The sequence below is a fragment of the Balaenoptera ricei genome, chromosome 6, assembly GCF_028023285.1.
Source record: "Balaenoptera ricei isolate mBalRic1 chromosome 6, mBalRic1.hap2, whole genome shotgun sequence".
Taxonomy (NCBI): domain Eukaryota; kingdom Metazoa; phylum Chordata; class Mammalia; order Artiodactyla; family Balaenopteridae; genus Balaenoptera; species Balaenoptera ricei.
The window spans coordinates 121668942-121687731 of NC_082644.1; the positions used below are offsets into that span (position 1 = coordinate 121668942).

At 63.5% G+C, this 18790-nt stretch overlaps 1 protein-coding gene across 2 annotated transcripts; it reads right to left on the bottom strand.

Annotated features, from left to right (window-relative positions):
* Window positions 1-10392: 10392 nt before the first annotated feature.
* On the bottom strand, window positions 10393-18038 carry LHX3 (LIM homeobox 3). 2 transcript variants are annotated; one of them, XM_059926629.1, is made up of 6 exons: window positions 17951-18038; window positions 13498-13669; window positions 12729-12931; window positions 11879-12030; window positions 11608-11779; window positions 10393-10811 (listed from the first exon to the last, which is right to left on the bottom strand). In XM_059926629.1, the coding sequence occupies exons 1-6, from the start codon at window positions 18036-18038 to the stop codon at window positions 10393-10395; spliced, it is 1206 nt and encodes a 401-aa protein (XP_059782612.1). The 2 variants fall into 2 exon arrangements, with proteins under 2 accessions (XP_059782612.1, XP_059782611.1); XM_059926628.1 differs by lacking the exon at window positions 17951-18038 and adding an exon at window positions 15856-15949.
* Window positions 18039-18790: the final 752 nt, after the last annotated feature.

Sequence of the window (18790 nt, forward strand, 5' to 3'; positions counted from 1 at the left end):
GTTAGTAAGAGATTGACCCTAAAAGTTGGAATTGGTCATTTAATTAAATGTATCGGTTGGAATCACAAGCTGGCTGATGACTAACGGACCCAGATGAAAACAGAAAACAGCAAACACACAGATTCCTTAAACCCCAAGTGGGGAAACATTCCCATCCTTAATTCTGCATTTTCCTGAGTTAAAGTTGCTTCCCTCCCCGCCGCTGCCCCCTCACTTGGCTGCTGCCCTGGGTCACGTCCCCCCGGCTCTGGGAGGCCCTGGGACGGTGGAGCTGGACCAGCGCTGCAGGGTGCGGGGACGGAAAGTCCCGCTGGGCCTGGGCACAGGAGGAAGGGGGCGGCTGTGCCCCCTGCGGCTGCCTGGGCTCCCCCATCCCCCTCGACCCCAGGCTCACTGACCCCTCTCCTCGACAGCGACTGGGGGAAGTCAGGAGATGGTTCCATTGAAAAATTCCTCAGAGGGTTTGTTAAAGGCGGTGACAGGAGGCCGGCTGGGTCTCTTGGGGAGGGGACTGCCGCCTGCCTAGACCTAGTGGGGCGCCTGCCCACCCACCCGCCAACTGCAACCAACACACAAAGGGCCAGATGGATGAGATGGACGGCCAGATGTAGGGGTGGAGGGTGCAGGCCACCGGGATGGGTGAGGGGTTGCACAGACCTCTTCCCAGGGGCCGGCCCTCTGGATCAGCCCCCAGACCCGCTGGGAGCCCCCAGCTCTTTGGCCAGCTGGGAGGCCATACGCCTGCATGCCTGGGCCGGAGGAGGGGCTGGGAGCCGGTGGTGGAGAATGCTGTCGGGTTAAGGATGGCACAGAGGTGGGGGACCCGGCACAAGGGGCCCAAAGCCTGGGAAAGGCGTGCAGTCTCTGTGTGAGGGCGACAATGACACGTACAGGAACGGGTAACGAGGAGGAATGGCAGCGCGGTTCTGGGCCGCCTCGTGGTTTTCCGGCAGCTCCACCCGTCCTGGTGTGGACCCACCTCCTGCCCCTCCACCAACTGCTCCCCAGGGCGCCCCCTCCAGCCTCAGCCGTCACCCCATCACCGTGTGACGTGCGTCCAGAGACGCCTGGCTGAAAGCCGCCCAAAGCCAACATCTAAGCCCAGACGCCAACCCTCCTCTGACTGGAACGATTCCACCCATTTGCTCCTGGAGGGAGATCCCTTGCTTCCTCTCAGTGCCCCCCGGACCTTCCCAAGCCTATAACCACGTTCACCCACCCTCAGACCAGAGCCACCACGCTGGCACAATGCACAATGCCAAGGACTCGTGCAGAGCACTCAGGAGCTACCGAGAGCAGGGGCCCTTGGCCGAAGTTGGAGAAAGTCCACAGGACCAAGCCAGCGACCCCCGGGGGAGGAGGAGAGAGCTAGGGGTGGGGTGGGAGCCACGGAGATGGCTGTGGGCTCCCCCAAACTGTGCTCAGAGCCCCATCAGAGACAGGGGGGATTACAGATGGGGGGTGGGAGTAGCTTTGGTATGGGAACCTTCTAGAAAAGAAGAGCAAGTCTACACAGAAGGAAGATGCTGACCCTTCCCCAGTGGGTCCTGGGCCAACAGCCCTGGACTCTAGGGCACGCAGGTAGGAACAGGCTGTGCCAGCGTGCTCCCATCAGCCCGGTGAGCTGCCCCCTCCTGCCCAGGCTGGACCTGGTCTGCTCTGCCAGGAGCTGACACCCCCAGGAGCCCAGTACAAACGGTGGGAGGGGCCTAAACGGCCAGTCAGACCTCAGATAAGGCCTCCAGCAGACACATCTCAGAAGGGACATTTGGTGGCCCAGGAAATGGCCATGGTGCGACACCCAAGAGAAGAAGCAGGTCACAAAGCAGTTTGTGTACAGATGCAACCCACCCAAGACATATACGCCCCAGCGAACAAAGTCTGGAAGGAGCAATACCAAAATGGTATCTTTGGTTAGAGGAACTCAGTGCCTTTGCAGGTGGGCTGAGGTGTGTTTTTCTGTTTTTCAAATTTTGCACGATGAGCGTATATTACTTTCATAAGCAAAACGTAAGCCATTTGCGTTAGTTTATGAACACTGACTGTGGCCTCTGCCTTCTGGTGGCTGAGCAGGCAGCCCCGGACCTGGGAGATGGGACAGGAGAGCGGGGACCCCCAGGAGGCCCCAGGAGGGCCCCAGCAGCTCCCACCAGCAGCCACCCACTCGTTTTTCAAATACCTGGTAGGGCCCCGGGCTCAGTGGTCCCCACCGGTGACATCACCTCTCCAGGCTGCAGCATATCCCACGCCCCCATATTTTACCTCCCTGACAGCCTCCCCGCCAGCCAGCCTGCTTCTCCCTCCGGGTTCTGACGCCTGATGTCACCTGAAGGACTAGGAGAGAATTCCGCCCCCCTAAGTTATGACCCAACGTGGAGCCGCCAAGGCCGCCCGTAAAATTTCCTGCCTCGTTATCCGTCTCTGCCCGCCCAGCCAGCCTGTATCCAAATCCCACCCCGCACCGGGCTTCATTTTAACTAATAGGACACTTAGTTTAATGAGGAGAGTTTGCATAAGAGGAACTTGCTAATTAAATTTTAAACCTTGTCATTCTAAAGATTAGCCGGAGCTCTGAACAAAGCCTTTGTCAGGGAGAGAGAGAGCTGCCAACCTCCCCAAGGAAAGTCCAGTTTAAGGTCTTGAGTGCAAACTACTGAGAGGCTTCTGCCTGACCAGCCAAAAAGGAATCGTCTGGAAGGTGTAAGAGCCTCGAGCCGGGCTCCTGAGGCCATCGCTGGAGGAGATGGTGAGGGATGCTTCCCCCACCCCCCACCTGGGATGCCAGGCACCTGTCGCAGGCTGGTGGCTGTCCCCTTCTAAGGGCCGAGCACCCATCTCTCTCTTCACCCACCTGCCATCACCTGGGGACCAGTCCCCACAGCTCAGAGCTGGTGGTGGTGGCTGGCTGGCCTCCCCTGCCCCCTAGAGAGGCCAGGGCGAGTCCCTCCAGTACAGAGGCTGCAGGGGCTGCCCCCGGCGCTGGGCCAGCTGCCCTGCCTGCAGCCAGCATTGTTCCCCCAGCAAAGAAAGAAAACGGGGCGGGGGCGGGGGGCAGCATGTGAAGAGAGTGTGTCACTACATCACCATGTCACCCGGGAACATCACAGGTCTCGACTTCTGACCTTTCTGGAAGTCAAACAAGGCTGGTGGTCAGGGCAGGCTAGCTTGGGTACAATGGCCAGGGGGCCAGGACACAGCCACTCCCCAAATGACCACCAGGCCCCAGGGGCTGGGGTCTGGAAATGCACTTTCCGCCTGTGCCAAGGGCCTCCCCCAACCCGTGGGGTCTCCCAAGCCCCCCTCCTCTCCAGACAAGCCCTTTCCAGGAAGGGGAGCGGGTCCTTAACATCCATTCCTGTCACTTGCTGGAAGCTGGTGACACTGGGCCGCTGAACTCAGCTGGGGAGGGTCCCTCTGCGGCCAGACTCCTGCCTTGCAGGTGGGGCCCATGGACCCCACCACAGATGCACCATCCCCTGTCCCGGGCAGCAGCGCTGGGGACCCTCAGTGTGCTCCGCCCTGGAGGGGGAGGGGAGTGGAGGGGAGGGTCTCCCGGGAGGGGGGCTTCCAGGGACCACTCTGGGGAGGGGAAGCATTTGGAGGGGTGGGACGCTGATGCTGGCTGACTCCATGACCCAGCAGGGCGGTGGGGGGGGTGGGTGCGGGGGGTGAGGAGGGAGGGCTCTTACGTGGTCCTGCTTGCTCTCCTCAATCACGTGATTTCCTGTTTGCCGACAGGCTGTGAGCCAGGCCTGCCTGGGAGGGGTGAGTGGTGCCCCCTTTATAAAATTGAGGTGAGGGACTTCCCTGGCCATCCAGTGGTTAAGACTTCACCTTCCAATGCAGGGGGGTGCGGTTCGATCCCTGGTCCGGGAGCTAAGATCCCACGTGCCACCCCGGGGAAAAACCAAAACATAAATCAGAAGCAATATTGTAACAAATTCAATAAAGACTTTAAAAAAAAATTGAGGTGATATTCACATAACATAAAATTAACCATTCTAAAGCCTACGAGGTGCAGCCATCACCCCGGATAGAAACCGCGGACCCATTAGAAGCCACTCCCTATCCCCGCCCACCCCACAGCCACGAATCCACTTTCTGTTGCTGTGGATCCACCTGTTCCGGACATTTAATAGAAACTGAATTACATACAACGTGTGGCCTTTTGTGTCTGGTTTCCTCCACCCAGCACGACATTTCCAAGTGCCCCCCGTGTTGTATCATGTCCATGCCCCACTCTGTGGTATGGATGGACCACATTTTAAAATTAATTTATGTATTGATGGATATTTGGGCCATTTCCACCTTTTGGCTGCTGTGAACATGCTTGTACAGGTGTTTGTCTGAGTCCCTGTTTTCAGTTCCTTTGGGTTTGATCTAGGAGTGGAATGGTTGGATCACTTGGTGATTCTACGTTTACGGCTTTGGAACCAACAGCCTGTTCTCCTCAGTGGCTGCGTTGTGAACATTCCCACCAGCGGTGCCCAGGGCTCCAACTTCTCCCGCCCCCGTCGTCCTTATGACTGTGGCCATCCCGAGGGTGTGAAGCAGCGTCTCCCAGGGCTCTGATGCCTGTTTCCCTGGTGCCTGGTGCCGTGAGCGGCTCCTCCCATGCTCGATGGCCAGGATCAGCCCCTTTGATGGATGAGGAAACAGGGCTTGCAGAGGTGCTGAGTGTGGACCACAGGCGTTGGGGGGGGGGGGTGGACGTGGGCTTCCCTCCAGGCTCTCAGGTTCCAGGACGCGGTCCACGTGGACAAGGACCTCCTCCACCACTCCCCACCCTCCCCCTTCCTGCCCGCCAGTGGGGCAGACCCTGGCCGGAGCAGGGCAGATGGATGTAAGCCACCTCTGACCCCGTCTGGGTTCCCCACCCCTCGATTTGGAAATGCTCCATTCAGAAGCACGGGACACACCAGGGCCCCAGAACCTCAGCACGGAAGCCGTGTTTCCCTCACAGCCACCAGACCCACAAGTTAGGGAGAAAGTCCTGGGGCAACTCTGTCCATGCCCCTGCCTCAGGGCAGGTCTGATCTAACCTGGTCGAGGGGGTATTTGACCTCTGTGACAACGGGCTAGAGGTCCCTCCCATGGTTCACGTGTCATTGCCCTCAAAGAGCACGGGTGGGGGGTTGTGTGTGTGAGCTGTGTAGAGAGTGGGTGAATGTGCTCACGGGTGAGCGTGCCTGCGTGTGAGTGTCGCGTGTGCATCTGTTCTGCATGTAGCTCTGTGTTCTGAGTCGTGAGTATGTGCAGGTCTGGCGGGTCTGGCGGGTTCCGCCTCCTCCAGGTCAATGGGATTTGCCCTCAGAACCTGAGGAAGGTGGCTTAGGTGCTGCCCCAAGGTTTGCCGAGCACTTCATTCATGCTTGTTTCCGGCTTTGCCTTGGTAAGCCTCCCAGGGAGCCTGGAAAGGAGGTTGAACTTGCTGCCCTTTGCAGGCTCAGAGAGGTTGAGCAGCTCACCCATGGTCACACAGCTGCAGTGAGTAAGTAGCACGGATGGGAGGGTCCCCGAGTCCATTGACCCAAGCCTGTGCTCTACCAGGTCCATAACCACAGACGTGGGACTCAGTGGGGAGCCCAGGTCATCCCTACCCTGTGTCTCTCAGGCTCCCCGGACCTAGCCTCAACCCAGCTCTGCAGATGTCAGCCGGGTGGACCCCTGACAGGTCACATTCCACAACCTGGACGGGCTCTTGGGAACACATGGAACTGAGGGTCTGAGGGCTGTGTGAGTGTCTGGGGGCTTGTGGCCACTTCTCCAGGGATGGCCTCCACACCCACTGTGACCCTCACACGCACTCCCACACACACACTTCGCTGACTGTGGGGTGTGCAGTATCTGTACTTTTCTCCAGGTTTGGCCTTGGACTCCATCCCTGTGATGGCCCCGTGACGGCTTGCTTCTTAGGTTTGTATCTATTTTTGAATGCTGAGGGGGGCTCCGCTGGTCAGGAGGGAATATTTTTATGGTAAAAAATGAGCCAAGTTGCATCAGCTCCCGGGGCGGTGGGGGAAGCCGTCACCGCAGGTCACCCAGGCAGACTGATGAAAATTCTGCGTATGAAGTCGCTGCTCCCCCATTAATTAGGGGGGAGGGGGCCCCTCCGTGCCACTGTGCACCTCGCCCACGGCCAAAAGCTTGTCAACACTTTCCACGAAGAATGAAAATGTAAATAACTTTCAGATTATTCAGTGTCACCAAGGTATGGAAAAAGGTCGTCATGCTGGGTGTCATTTATCTCGTTGCGGATTTAAAGAGCTTTTTTCTATTAAATTTCTTAAAATTAATGTTTTATGTTGCTCAGAGTAATTTGAACAATTATGGGCTTAAAGAATTGATCATTACAGCTCCTGGGATTTAGCGCTCCAGACTGATTCCTTTGAAAACCCACTGATTTATCGTTTTGCTCCTCAACTAGGCAAGCCCCCGGGGTTGGGGCCCCCCAGCCCCCTCCTGCCCCAGTCGGGGGACCAGTCCCCAAGATACGTCCGCCCCCTCCTGCCAGCAGGTGGGGAGGAGGGAGTTAACGCAGGAAGGGGAGCGGCGCGTCCCCCGATCTCAGGGAGAGAGGTGTGTCTCTGATTCCCTGTGGTCCTTCATTCCCTGTGCAAATTTTATATTTAAAAGGAAAGAAGTCCTTTTATGTACTGGTCGAAATTATTATTTTTATTATTCAGGTATTTACGTTTGATAATGTATACAATCGTCGGGTTCAAAAAGTAACAACAATGTATATGTCAAGATGAGTATTCTGCTTATGTTAAAATTTAATGTTCTAATTATTATGATAAAGAGATAACTGTTAAAAAAAAGTTGAGGAGCCCTAGCCCCCGTTCCCCCTCCACGAAAAAAGCTCAAGTGGGTCCCGCGTCCCCGCCAGGGTGCCTCCCACCCCGAGCCTGCGGCACCCCTCCCGCTCGCCGCAATTCGGTCGGGGTCCTGGGAGGGCGCGGCGCCGCCCCTCCCCCAAAGTCCCGCAGGCCGCCCCGCCCCCGCCCCCGCCCGGCGCCCACCGGCTTTGCAGCGCCCTTTCCCGCTCGGTTCCTCGCCGGCGGCGCCCGGAGCCGGTTGGGCGGGGGAGTGGCCAGCCCGGCAGCGGCGGGCCCCTCGTGGGCGGGTCCCCTCCGAGGCCCCGAGACCCCACGGCCGGTCCTCGGACTCGGAGCTGGGCGCCCCCCGCCCGGTTCTGCGGCGAGAGGGCGCGCCGGGAACCCGCATCCTGGGCTGCCACCCACAAGCGCCTAGACGCCCCGCCTGGTTGGAAATAAGTTGTGGTTTCCAGGTGACCCCTGCAGACGGGGCCCAAAAGATGGGGCATCCACCTTCCCCTGCGGAAGGCCCGCAGCCCGAGGTCCTCCCCACCAGAGGTCTGCCCCGCCCACCGCCTCACTGGGGGTTCCGAGTCTCGGGTTCGGGCTTGGGCCTCCAGTCCGAGGTCACGTCCGCTGGCTGAGCGGGGCCCGGAGGTGGGAGCCCGCGTGTCTGCCCGGGTGGGGCGAGCGGAAAGGGATAACACGCGAGCTGGCGCTCAGCTCAGATGCGGAAACAGACCCTCGAGGTGTGCAAACGGGCACTGCAGCGGTGACCGCGGGTCTGACCCAGCTGAGCCCCCGCCCGCGCGCCCCCAGTCCCGGCCGGGGCGCGGGGCGCGCGTGTCTTCTCCGGCGGCCGCGGCCTCTGCGGCATCCACTCTCCTCCCCGCCCGGGGGGGCTGGGCCTGGGGCCCCGATGCCGCCCCGACGCGCCGCCAGCTGGAGCGAGCGCGGCCGGACCTGCAGACAGGCAGAGGGCCCCGAGGGGACACCCGGCACTTTATTAACCTGTCAGCGCCTGAAAGGTCCCGGGCGGCCTGGGGGAGGTGTCCAGGCTGGGGAGGGGCGCGATTTGAGGATTTATACCCCTCTCGGGGCTGCCGGAGGAGGCAGCGTCCGCCCCGCGGCCGCCAGGTTCCCCTCCCCAAATCCTGAATCCGACCCGGGCTCAGCCGCTTTCCGCTCGGGGTCTCCATTGCCAGAAAGAGTCCAAAGTGGTTCTCCCCAGGAGCCCGCCCCACCTGCCGCTCGGCCACGCCCCTGGGAGTCCGAGACCTTTGACCGCCAGCCCCCAGGCCAGCCTGGGACTCCCTGCACTTCCCGCCGGACACCTCTGCTCATCATGGGTCCCCCAGTGGCTAATTCAGCCACCCACCCCCACCTCTGCTCAAATGGCTCTTCCCCGGGCGCTCCCCCCGACTGAAGGGAGATCAGGGCCTCTGCTCCCACCCCCGAATTTTCTGAGGGCCTCCCCCATTTCTTGACCCTGGCGTGCCTCTGCCCCATTAGATACCCAGGGCCCAGGTGTGCCTGGGAGCTGCCAGCAACATTCCTCCTGGTGGGACCACATGCTCTGGGTCCTGGGCAGCAGTGGGTGCTGGTGAGGGAGCTGTCCCTGCCAGGGCCAGTGGGACTGGGGGTGATTTGACCAAAGCCCCTTGGGCTGCCTGGCCGAGGGGACATCTGGGGAGCTCCCCCTCCTCCTTTCCCACACAGGGGACCCTCAGCCTATCCCCCATCCTCTGCTCTGATCTGGTGCCCAGCTCCCCTCCCCCCCACTAGGGGCCTGTTCACCCACCCAACTCAGTGCCCTGTTGTCCAGTGAAGGAACAAGAGCCAGGCCTGTGCCCTCGGGCAAGGTTGGGGGGGCCCCAAATTCACTAACTCTCCTTTTATGTCTCCCCTTGGAGGGGGCGGTCACCACTGTCTCCACAGGAGGAAAGCAGGGCTCAGAGGGGGCAGGTCACTTGCCCAGGGTCACACAGAAAGTTAGCAGATGGCTGGGACTGGAATCCAAGTTGGAGAGACCCCCGTGACCACGTTCCTTGAATGTCCTGACTGGTCGACTCCAGCAGTCCCCCTCCGCCTGCTGAAGCCAGCTCCCAGCTGTGAGCAGTTTTGCTTGGTCGTGTCACCTGGCCACCCCAGCACCCGCCTCTCCCAGGGAGAGAGCGGGAAGGCCCAGCCCCTCCACCCATGGCTGGACCGTCTGTTCTCTCACATCTCCTTCCACTGCTCGGAAGCCTGGCTGAGATCCAGGGACAAAGGGGCCCCAGTTCACACCAGGTGCCACCCCTGGCAAGGAGCCAACAACTACTCCACCGGGGCTTCCAGCTTTCAAAGAACAGTCCCCCAGTCCCAGTGACCCCCTCCGCCTGCACCCCCCAGCATCATTAAAGGTACGGGCTTTCCAACGACTGTTACTGACAAATTTATTGAAGTCCGGGAAAGAACCGATGGTCAGAGGATAAATAAAAGACAGGGGACGATCACAAAACCAACAGGTAGCTTGGGATGCAGGCTTGAGGAATAACTTGGATTCACACCCAGCCAGCCTTTGTGTCCGTGGCAGGCGGCAGGCAGCAAAGCATCTGGTGAGGAGGGCAGCGCAGGCTCAGGAGCCCCTGCTCGTCTTCTCCAGCGGGGCGTCCAATCCTCTGGCAGTTGGAGCCCGTGGAGAGGGGGAACTGGGGGCTGTTTGGCAACGGAAATAGGGGGGCTGGGCTCAGCCTGGACGCTGAGGGCCTGGGGACGGCTGTGACTGGTAGGGAGTTCCTTAGGGGCTTAAAGAGTCCACCCCCTCCCCAGGGTAGTGGAGCCCAGAAGAACGGGAATATCTAGAGCCAGTTGCCCCAGGGGAAAGGGGTAAGGAGGTTCCTGGGGAAGGTAGGAGTTGGTGGCTGGGAGGCCCCCAGAGGGACCAGGAAGGACACAGGCGTGGCCTCCTGCCTGGCCAGACAGGCCAACCTCTGACCTAAAGGTGGGGGGGGCCAGGGGGCTACAGAACTCAGACATATGGAGCCTGGGAAATGAAAGCACAATTAGTATGGTTTTTTTTAAATTTTAGAAATTAAAGCATCTTCCGGCCTGAGGGCTGTGCTGGTCAGGGCAGAGGCCCCAGAGCAGAGTGAAGGCCTGGCCTTCGGGGGTGTGTGTGTGTGTGTGTGTGTGTGTGTATGTGTGTGTGTGTGTGTGTGTGTGTGTGTGTGACATTTCCTGTTTGGAAACTGCAGCAAGCACTCAGTTAATTGGTCGATAACGGGAGAAATCTGCTTACAAAACAAGGCTTGCTGAGCGGCCACCAGGTGGGCTGGCCCCCTGTCCGAGGAGGAGCTTCTCAGACGGGAGCCTGGAGAGTCCCTCTGCCTAGGGGAGGGGGCTGCGGCTGGGGGCACTCCGCAGAAACGAGCCCTCCCTGAGTCCTCATCCTGTCCCCCGCCGGTGGCACTGCGTCCTGCAGGGGTCCAGGGCTTTGGGACAGGAGAGCTCAGCTCCAGACCCCCCCCAGCCAGCGGCCGCGGTGCTGCCCAGACCCCTCGAGTCCGGTGCTCGGCGGAGCCGGGGGTCTCAGTCAGAACTGAGCGTGGTCCACCTCGTCCAGCCAGGAGGCGGGGCTGGCAGGGAAGTCGGGGTAGCCCCCGCTGCTCCCCGTGGAGAGGTCAGAGCTGGGTCCGTTCCCTGCCAGCACCCTCATGGGTGGGGGCCCACCTGGGGCTCCCGAGGGCACGAGCCCCAAGCCGGCGTCCGGGTACACCGAGCTGGAGAGGAGGGGCTGGGGGCCAGGGAGGCCCTGCAGGGCAGCAGGCGATGGGGGGACGCCGTAGGGGCTGCCGGGGCGCAGCTCTCGGTACTGCTCCGGGCCGGCCAGGCCTCCGTGCTCCAGCGGGAAGCTGCCTGGGGCCCCCGAGGGCCGGCCCAAGGCTGGGGCAGGCTCTCCCAGGCTGCCGTAGAGGCCGTTGGCAGGGCCCATTTCGACCATGGCTGGCTCATCTGCAGTGGAAGCAGAGGGCGCCGCTCGGTGCCCACCCTCTGCCACCTCTGGCCCCGCTCAGTGCCCCCTGCAGGGGTGACCTGCCCCACGTCACACGACAGGTCAGCCCAAGTCTCTCACCCCCTCCACCCCGAGTTTGTTCAGCGCAATCCCACCTGATGCCTAAGGAATGGTGGGCTCCCCTGGTGGGATCAGGGCCAGGAATAGTCCAGTCAGCGCCCAGGGTTCCAGTACGATCCCAAGACTGCCCAATTATGCAGACAAGTTAAGTCCCAGAGAGGCTAGGTGAGTAGCTTAAGGTCACAAATGCTGCCAAAGAGTCTCTTGCACAAACTTTCTGAGGATGGACATTAAGGGGTGGGGGTCTTCCTGGTTTGGGAGGAGATAATTGGGTTCCAGAGAGGACCCTCCCCCAACTCCAAGCAGCTCGGACTTTTCATCACCCCAAAATTGTGCTGCCACCTTCCTAAAAATCACTGCAAGTGCCGGGGGGCAAAGTCACAGCCCAGACCCTCCCATGAGGACAAAGCCTGCTGAGGGACAGGCCCTCGGGTCACAGGGGTTCTGTCCCCCTCCAGAGGAAGAGCAGTGGTCCGCAGTGGCCAGACCACAGGGCTTGGGGATGGGGGACCAGGGTCTATAAACGAGAGTTTTACACGTGAGGCTAACGAGTCCAGGACCTATAGGACACTCAGATTTCCAGGCCCCCTGCAGTCAATCAACCCAACGCTCTGCCCCATTCGGGGCTGCCGCTCTGGGCGCCGCGGGTGAGGGGGCCGCCCGCGCCCGCCATACCGGTGAAGGAGACCTCGGCGTCGCTGTCCTGCCCCTCTTCCTGGACGCTGTCCTTGTCCGACTTCGAGCCGCCGCGGGCGCGCTTCATGTTACGGAAATACTGGCCCCAGCGCTGCCTGCCCGCGTCCTTCTTGAGCCTCTTTTCCTTGGCCCGGCGGTTCTGGAACCACACCTGGGGGCGGGGGCGGGTGAGTGGCCGGCGCCCGGGGACCGGGGCGGCCCTTGCCGGCCAGCGGCTCGCAGGGCGGGCGGGGGGCGCCGGGTCGCTGACCTGCACGACGCGCATGTCCAGACCGGTCTCAGAGGAGAGCTGCTCGCGCACATGGCGCGCGGGCTTCGGCGAGGTGTTGTAGGCGCTCTTCAGCGTCTCCAGCTGCTTGGCCGTGATGGTCGTGCGCGGCCGCTTGGCCGTGGCCTCGGCCTCTGCACCGCGGGGAGCCGTGAGCCTGGGTCTGCTCCTCCAGCTGCCCAGCGGTCCCACCCCCTCACCCAGGGCGCGCGGACGTCGGGGCCACTGAGGCCGCCGCCACTGCGACAGCCCGTCTCGGCCGCGGAGGCCAGCGGGTTTCGCGGGACGCGGGCACCGGGAGCGATGGAGAAAACGCGGCGCGGGGCGTCCGGGCCGTGCGAGGGGCGGCCCTGCGGCGGCCTTCTCTAGGGACCCCACGGCCCTGGATCGGGGCGCAGGCGCCTCCAGCCTCGGCCCCTCGCTGACAAGTGCCGCCCCACCACCCCCCGGGTTCCTCTTTGTTCCAAGGGTGCGGGTAGGGCCGGATCTTCACGGTCAAGGATTTAGGAAGATAATTCAGACGCGGAAAGTTAATCCACATAATGCAGACCAACAGCCCTGCGCTCCCAAGGGCGGCGGCCGCTAAGACTCCAGACCCCGGCTTCCCCGGAGCGGGTCTGATACTTGTCCCCGCCACCTCCAGCTCCGGGGCCTGGGGGTGGGGAGGCGCTTAACTTCTCGCCCCGTAGTGAGCGCTTCGCGGAGGACCCTGGAGGGAAGGATCCCTCCGCGGCCGATCCCGACTGGCCTTAGCCCCATTTTGCAGGCGAGGAAAGGGGAGGATGGGCCCTGCCCAGGCCAACCCCGGGGACCATCGCCGCCTCCCACTGACCTCGCTGCTTGGCGGTCTCGTAGTCTGCCTTGCACACGAGCCGGCTGTCCTCCATGAGGTAGAACTCGTCTCCCGTGGCCAGCTGCCGCTTGCACACGACGCAGGCGAAGCAGTGCAGGTGGTACACGAAGTCCTGGGCGCGGCGCACCACCTGCGTGGGCGGGATGCCCATCTGGCACGCGGCGCACTTGGTCCCGAAGCGCCTGCGGGACGCACAGGGCGGCTCAGCGCGGCGGGCGGACAGGAGAGCAGCTAACGCGGCGCCGCGCAGGGCGGTTTCTGGAGGGAGGCTCCCCCCGGGCCCTGCCCCCGGTCGCCTGCCCGGCAGCTCCAGCAGAGCCGCACAGACTACCGAGAAGGGGATCCGGAGGCCCTGGGGAGCACAGCGGTCCTCTGTGCTGGAAGGGGAAGGTGAATCCTGGTAGGCGCCCCATCCCCAGCATTAAGGACAAAAACAAGATCAAAATGAAGAGGGAGTAAGTCCAATGGAGTGCTACAAACTTGGGGTTATCTTTTTAACGACTGCTTCAACGATTCACGAAATTAATTACTTTAAAAAATTGCTAATGTGGTAGCCCAGCTGCCATCGGAGAGGCCCCCCAGTGCCCTGCCTGGGGAAAAGGAGGGGTTTGGGGATGGGGGCTTTCGGGGCTCCAGACTTGGTTATTGTGGGGGTCCGGGGAGTCCCTCAGGGTGGCCCGCTCTCCGCCTCCTTTCCACTGGGCAGACTGCAGCCACCCCTTCCCTCCCAGGCGGCAGCCGGGCTCACTTGAAGAAGTCGTCCTTGCAGTAGACGCTCTCTCCGCGGCTGAAGCAGCGCTCAGCCAGCGGCGTGTGGCAGTCGCTGCACTTGAGGCACTTGCTGTGCCAGTGGCGGTCCAGAGCCTTGAGGATGAAGCGGTCCAGGATGTGCTGGTCGCAGCCAGCACACAGTGGGATGTCTGCAGGCAGAGGAGCCACCAGTGGTCACGGGCACCGCACACAGAGGGAGAGGCCTCACCTTCCCACCCAGCTCCCGGGACCGGGGCTGCCAGGAGACCCCCTTCCCTGCACACCCTCTTCCCCAGCCAGCTTGAGCGGCTGCCTAGCTCCCCAAGTTCAGGGAGTGCATGACTCTGAAGTCCACAGCCCGGCACACAGTTGAAATTCAGGACAACTGAAACTAGGTTTAGAAACATGCCCATGAGCAGGAAGGTGCCCAGGCCATCCCATTAGGTCAGATACCTTCAACTGCAAAATGTTTCCAGTGCACGAAGGACGCACGTTGAGCTCAAATGAAACCCCCGCCCCAGGGGCTCTCTTAGAGGCTGGGCTGGATAACGGGTCCTTGCCATCACCGGAGGCCAGGCACATGTGGGGCGTGGGGCATCCGCCACCCAGTTGCCCTCATTACTCGCACAATTAAGCACCATGGCGGCTAGGGGCTCCTTGCAGGTGCGGCTGCCTGGCCCCGTGGCCCTGTCTGCAGGCCACCAAAGTAAAAGCTGCTGCCCCCCCTGTCTTTGGGCGGCCGTGAGGGTCCTTGTGAGTGGACTGGACACATGGACCCGCTGCCCTCATGCTCAGACGTGGATGCCTGAGCTCACAGTAGGCAGTTTGCCCTCCCCACAGAGACACTTGGCTTCTGCTCCCCTGGGCCTGCAGGCCTGCAGGGGGAGCAGGCTGGGGAAACGCAGGGAGCCACAGGTCCACGAGGGGCTTTTCAGGGTGCTCATGGGGTGAGGACTCCCTGTTACTTTAGAAAAGGTCTCCGGAGGGAAGAGAGCCACGAGCAGGAGCTGGAACGTAGAGAAATATCGCACCACCTCACCACGCTCACCTCACTGACGGCGGACTCCTCCGGCCCCAGGCTGGCCTGGCAGCGGTGAGAGGGCCGGAGAGGGACCTCCCTCAGCCCCAGGAAACCACGAAGGACGGGGGTCCCGCGTCGGGCAAAACCGCAGCCCTGGGTGTGGAGCCTGGGGATTTGCCGCCTGCCCTGGCCCCCCAACCCCGGGCGGCGGTGGCAGGGCGGCCAGGACACCCGGCACAGAGCTGGTGGCTGGACAGGCCCGCGCAGCGCGGATTCAGCACCGCGGCCCGGACAGCGCCCCGGCCGCGCTACCCGCGGAGCCCGCGTCGGGCAAAAGCCGCTCCCGCCGCGCCCCTCGCGCTCTCGCGAAGCCCTGGCGACCCGGGCCTTACGTTGCATGGCGACTCCGGACTTGGCGGGGTCTCCTACCCTCCGCGCTGGCGAGGCCCAGCAGAGCCTTGCGCCCGCCCGCCGATCCCCGCCGGCTCTCCTGAGCCGTTTCGCCCAGAGCCCGCACCCCTCCCTTCCTCTCTCTCCGCCCTCCCGCCCCTTCCTCCCAGCCCCTGTGGCCACCCCTCCCAGGAACCTTCGGAAAATAAATAAATAAGTAAGTAGGAGACGGATGAGACCCCATGGCCTGGATGTAACCCCTTTCCCACCTGCTCCATCCCTGCTCTTCCCCACCCCTCCAGGGCCGCCTCCATCTCCATCCTGTGGGTCCCGCCTGCTTGGAAGCCCGCGGAGAACCATCCCAGTTCACAGGAAGCCAAGGCGCTGGGGGCGAGACTGGTGCCGCCGGGAAGTTGGGGGCTTTCCTGTAGGAGGACCAGCCCCGAGTGGGCCAACAGAGCAGGTGCATGTGAGTGCAGACACCGAGACCCCAGCTAGGGGTGTTCTACGGCCGGGGTCCAGCTCCACGCTGGCCCTTGCATTTGACTCTCCTCCCCTGCAAAGTGTGTAGGGTCTGGGCGCAGGCAGCCTTCTTGCAGATCCTCCTACCCCGTCGTCACTTGGTCTCACGTTTGCTCTCTGTGCGCTCTCCCGATTAGGGCGAGTATTTCCTGAACAGGTCCTGGGACCCGGAGCCCCCCCCCCCCACTCCCCAGCCTGTGCGCCACGACCAAACACCCGACAACACAGCTCCAGGGGCCCAGAGGCAGCCTCGCTGCTGGGATGCCCAGGCAGGGACGCGCTGTGCTGGGGACCTAGCACCTACTCCTGCCGGCGTTCCCTGGCTCCCGCCGCCTCCGTGGCCAGGCCGGGAAGGGAGCGAGGACCTCTGGGTCTCCACGGGGTCCGCCCTCCCGGGTGCAGCCGCTCGGCCCGGGCACCCACCTCGGCGCAGGTCTTCCCTCCGCGCCAGCAGCGCCAGCAGCAGGTCGCCGCCCGCCGACTCCCGGCCCGGGACCAGCTCCCCGCGCGCCTCCATGGGTTCCCGCCGCCCGGCGCCGCGGCTCTCCGGCCCTGAACTTTCCAGGGGCCCGGCGGGACCACGGCCTCAAAGGCCCCGGGCCGGCGTCTGAACGACTCCCGGCGCTGCTGGGCGCTGCGCCCGCGGGCCGCCCAGGGGCCCGGAGGCTCGGGCCGCGGGGAGGCGGAGCGGCGGGGGGCGGGGCCGCGGCGCGGGGCGGGGCCGGGGTCGCCGAGACGCGCCGGTGGCGTCCGCGGACTCCGCGCGCCTTTGCGCGGAGAGCTGCTGTGCCCAGACGCCACCCCGAGTGCCCGGCCCGAGGGCGGGGACGCTCAGGGGAGGAGCCGGGCCGGAGCTGCCCGAGGGCGCTTGACCGGGCCCGGCAGCTTCCTGCCCCGGCGCCGGCTCAGGGCTGAGGCCTGGGCTCGGGCGTGAAAGCCCGCGGGTAGCCTCGGGGTCAGGGAGGGAGCCGGGTCCTACCGCCGCTGAGGCTCGGACTTGAGAGGCTACGTACGAGCTGCGAGGCTTGGTCACAATGTCTGGTCGCATGAGCGCGACCCAACACCCAGGGAGGGTGAGTGCGGCGCCCGAGGGCTCACAGCGAAGCCACCAGGAGCTGGACCCAACCTCAGACCTTCCCGCTCTGAGCAGCTTCGGGGCCCCACCCTTGGAACTGCAGCCCACAGTGGGCGCAGGGAAGCAGGGTGAGTCTCCGGAGGGAAACCCAGTGTCCTCGGCTCAGACTCCAGGATGCAGCCAAGACTCCAGGTCAGGAGGGATGGAGCTGGGAAAGCCGGGGTCCACTCTCACTTCCCTCCACCCGCCAGCACCCCTGCTAGCACAGGAGGAAGCCCCCGTGCCCGATTTTCCCACACCCTGCCCCCAGTCCAAACAGGTGAGCTCGCAGGAATCCACCATCCTTGCAGGTAGAGACGCACCTACCCCAGAGGGCATCCAGCACCTGGCCACAGGCCAGGCCAGCCCCTGCAGTCACCCCCAGTCAGCACACAGCAGTGTGGGCCCCTGGCAGCGCGGGGCATGGCGAGGGCAGGGACCCCGGGAGGCACTGGGGGACTAGAGGTGGACGCCACCCTCCCAGAGGCTCCACCCGGGAGTCCCGCAGTAATGCCCCATCCTCACCCTGCCTCCGCCTGGCCTCCAGTGGCCTGGTCTGTACACTTTAATTTGGAGGCCGGCCTGGAAGGACCTGGGCAGGAAAAGCAAGCTCCTCTTAGCTCTGAGCAGACCCCATGTCTCAGTTGGAGCAAAGCCCCACGCAGCCAGCGCCGGCCCCTTCACTCTGTGCTGCATTTGTTCCCCGGGACAGAGTAGGAGCGTGCAAGCTGGGGAGCCGAGCGGGTGCTGGGTGTGCTGGGGTGTCGGCCGTTGAGTGTCAGCTGCTGCAGAGGCCTGCCTGAGAGGAGCCATGTGTGGTCCGACTGGGGAAGGGGCGGGCGGGCCCATGCGCTCGGCATCTGGCTGGCTGGCCAACAATGCCTCCATTATTTCCCAACGTCCTTGCGATCGAATGGCCCTTGGGGAGGGCGGTTTAGGCAGTGGGCCGACCCAGGGGTCTCGGTGCTGCGCAGTTGGGCCGGCTGGCGAGGCCCGGGCTGGGCTGTGTGTGGGAGCTGAGACGCGTGGGGTCTCTGGATTTACTCGGCGGCCCTTTCTCTGCCCATCCCCTCCCCACTAGAAATGTCTGTGAGGTCCCTTCTGTTCTTGGGGCACTCTGCAAAAAGCCACGGACACTAGAGCGCCGGTCCAGGCTTCCCGAACCATCGCAGGGAGCTCCAGGCCCTCTGCCCACTCAGGGCTCTGCCAGCCTCCCCTCCCCTCACCCCGGTTCCCGTCTCATGTCCCGCCAGAGGTCTCCCCAGACTCTTTCCCTCCCTGCCCTTGGTGTGCTGCACCCATTCCTTCCCGCTGTCCCTCTGTTGGCCTCTGCCGACCCTGCTGTTTTTCCCCTCTGGGTCTTCCTGCCCAGGTTGGAGGCTGCGGGGCAGGCGGGTCTCTTACCCCTAGTCCCGCTGAAGGTGCAGAGAGCGGCGGCAGCGGGGGCCCCGGGCCGATCTCGGTCGCCCTCGAGATCCGTTTCCAGCAGCATCGCGGCCGCGGGGCCAGGCCGGGCCCAAGTGGTGCGGGCAGCGCTCCTTCCTCCTCCTCTGTGACCCACGCCCCCCGGGAGGGTTAGGCCCTCCCCGCGTCCCTGTGCGCGCAGCGTGGCCAGACGCGGGAGCCTCTGGGCCGGGCGCTGTCCGCGGTGCTGAAGGAGGCGCGCGGCCGCCCACCTCCCCCGACCCCGCCCGCCGCCCCACCTTCCCAGGTCCCCGGTCCCTCGGCCCGCCCCACCCCCCGCCGCCAGGCCTGGGCGGCAGCATCAGCCGGCTCCGCCCTGAGCTCCAGGCCTGCCCTAAGGCTGGGGATTCGCCCCAAGCGGGTGCTCCACCCTGCCGTTCCTGCTCTTTCCTGCTCCCGGCCTCCTGGAAGGCAGCGTCCAGGCCGCGGGCTCTCCAGCCCCATCGGCCTCCACACAGGCTCCTACTGAGGCTCTAGCTCCAGGTGCTGCCCCGTTCAATGGTCGCTTTAGGCGTGAGGAACTTTCTGCACGCCCGACCTCCCCAACACGCAATGCCCCCAGGTCTCAGGCCACAGCCCCCTCCCACTCCCCCAGGGCAGCCGGGAGGAAGGGCAGCTGGGGTGCCCCCAACAGAAACTATTCAGACAGAAGGATCCAAGGGCCGTGAGCGCCAAGGCCCTGGGTGACAGGGGTTACCGGCTGGTAAGCCTACACCGGCACCACACAGACCGGGCTGGGGGCCAGGGCAGGGTGCCTGCCGGTCACTCAGTGCCAGCGGC

What these genes read in the sequence shown, in the direction of transcription:
- LHX3 (XM_059926628.1), bottom strand. Translation starts at nt 15,949, where the DNA reads ATGGAGGCGCGCGGGGAGCTGGTCCCGGGCCGGGAGTCGGCGGGCGGC. An exon ending in TGCAAGGACGACTTCTTCAA is followed by an intron (nt 12,932 to 13,497) that starts GTGAGCCCGGCT and finishes TGCGTCCCGCAG; the next exon opens with GCGCTTCGGGACCAAGTGCG. An exon ending in CGCCGAGGTCTCCTTCACCG is followed by an intron (nt 10,812 to 11,607) that starts GTATGGCGGGCG and finishes CTTCCACTGCAG; the next exon opens with ATGAGCCAGCCATGGTCGAA.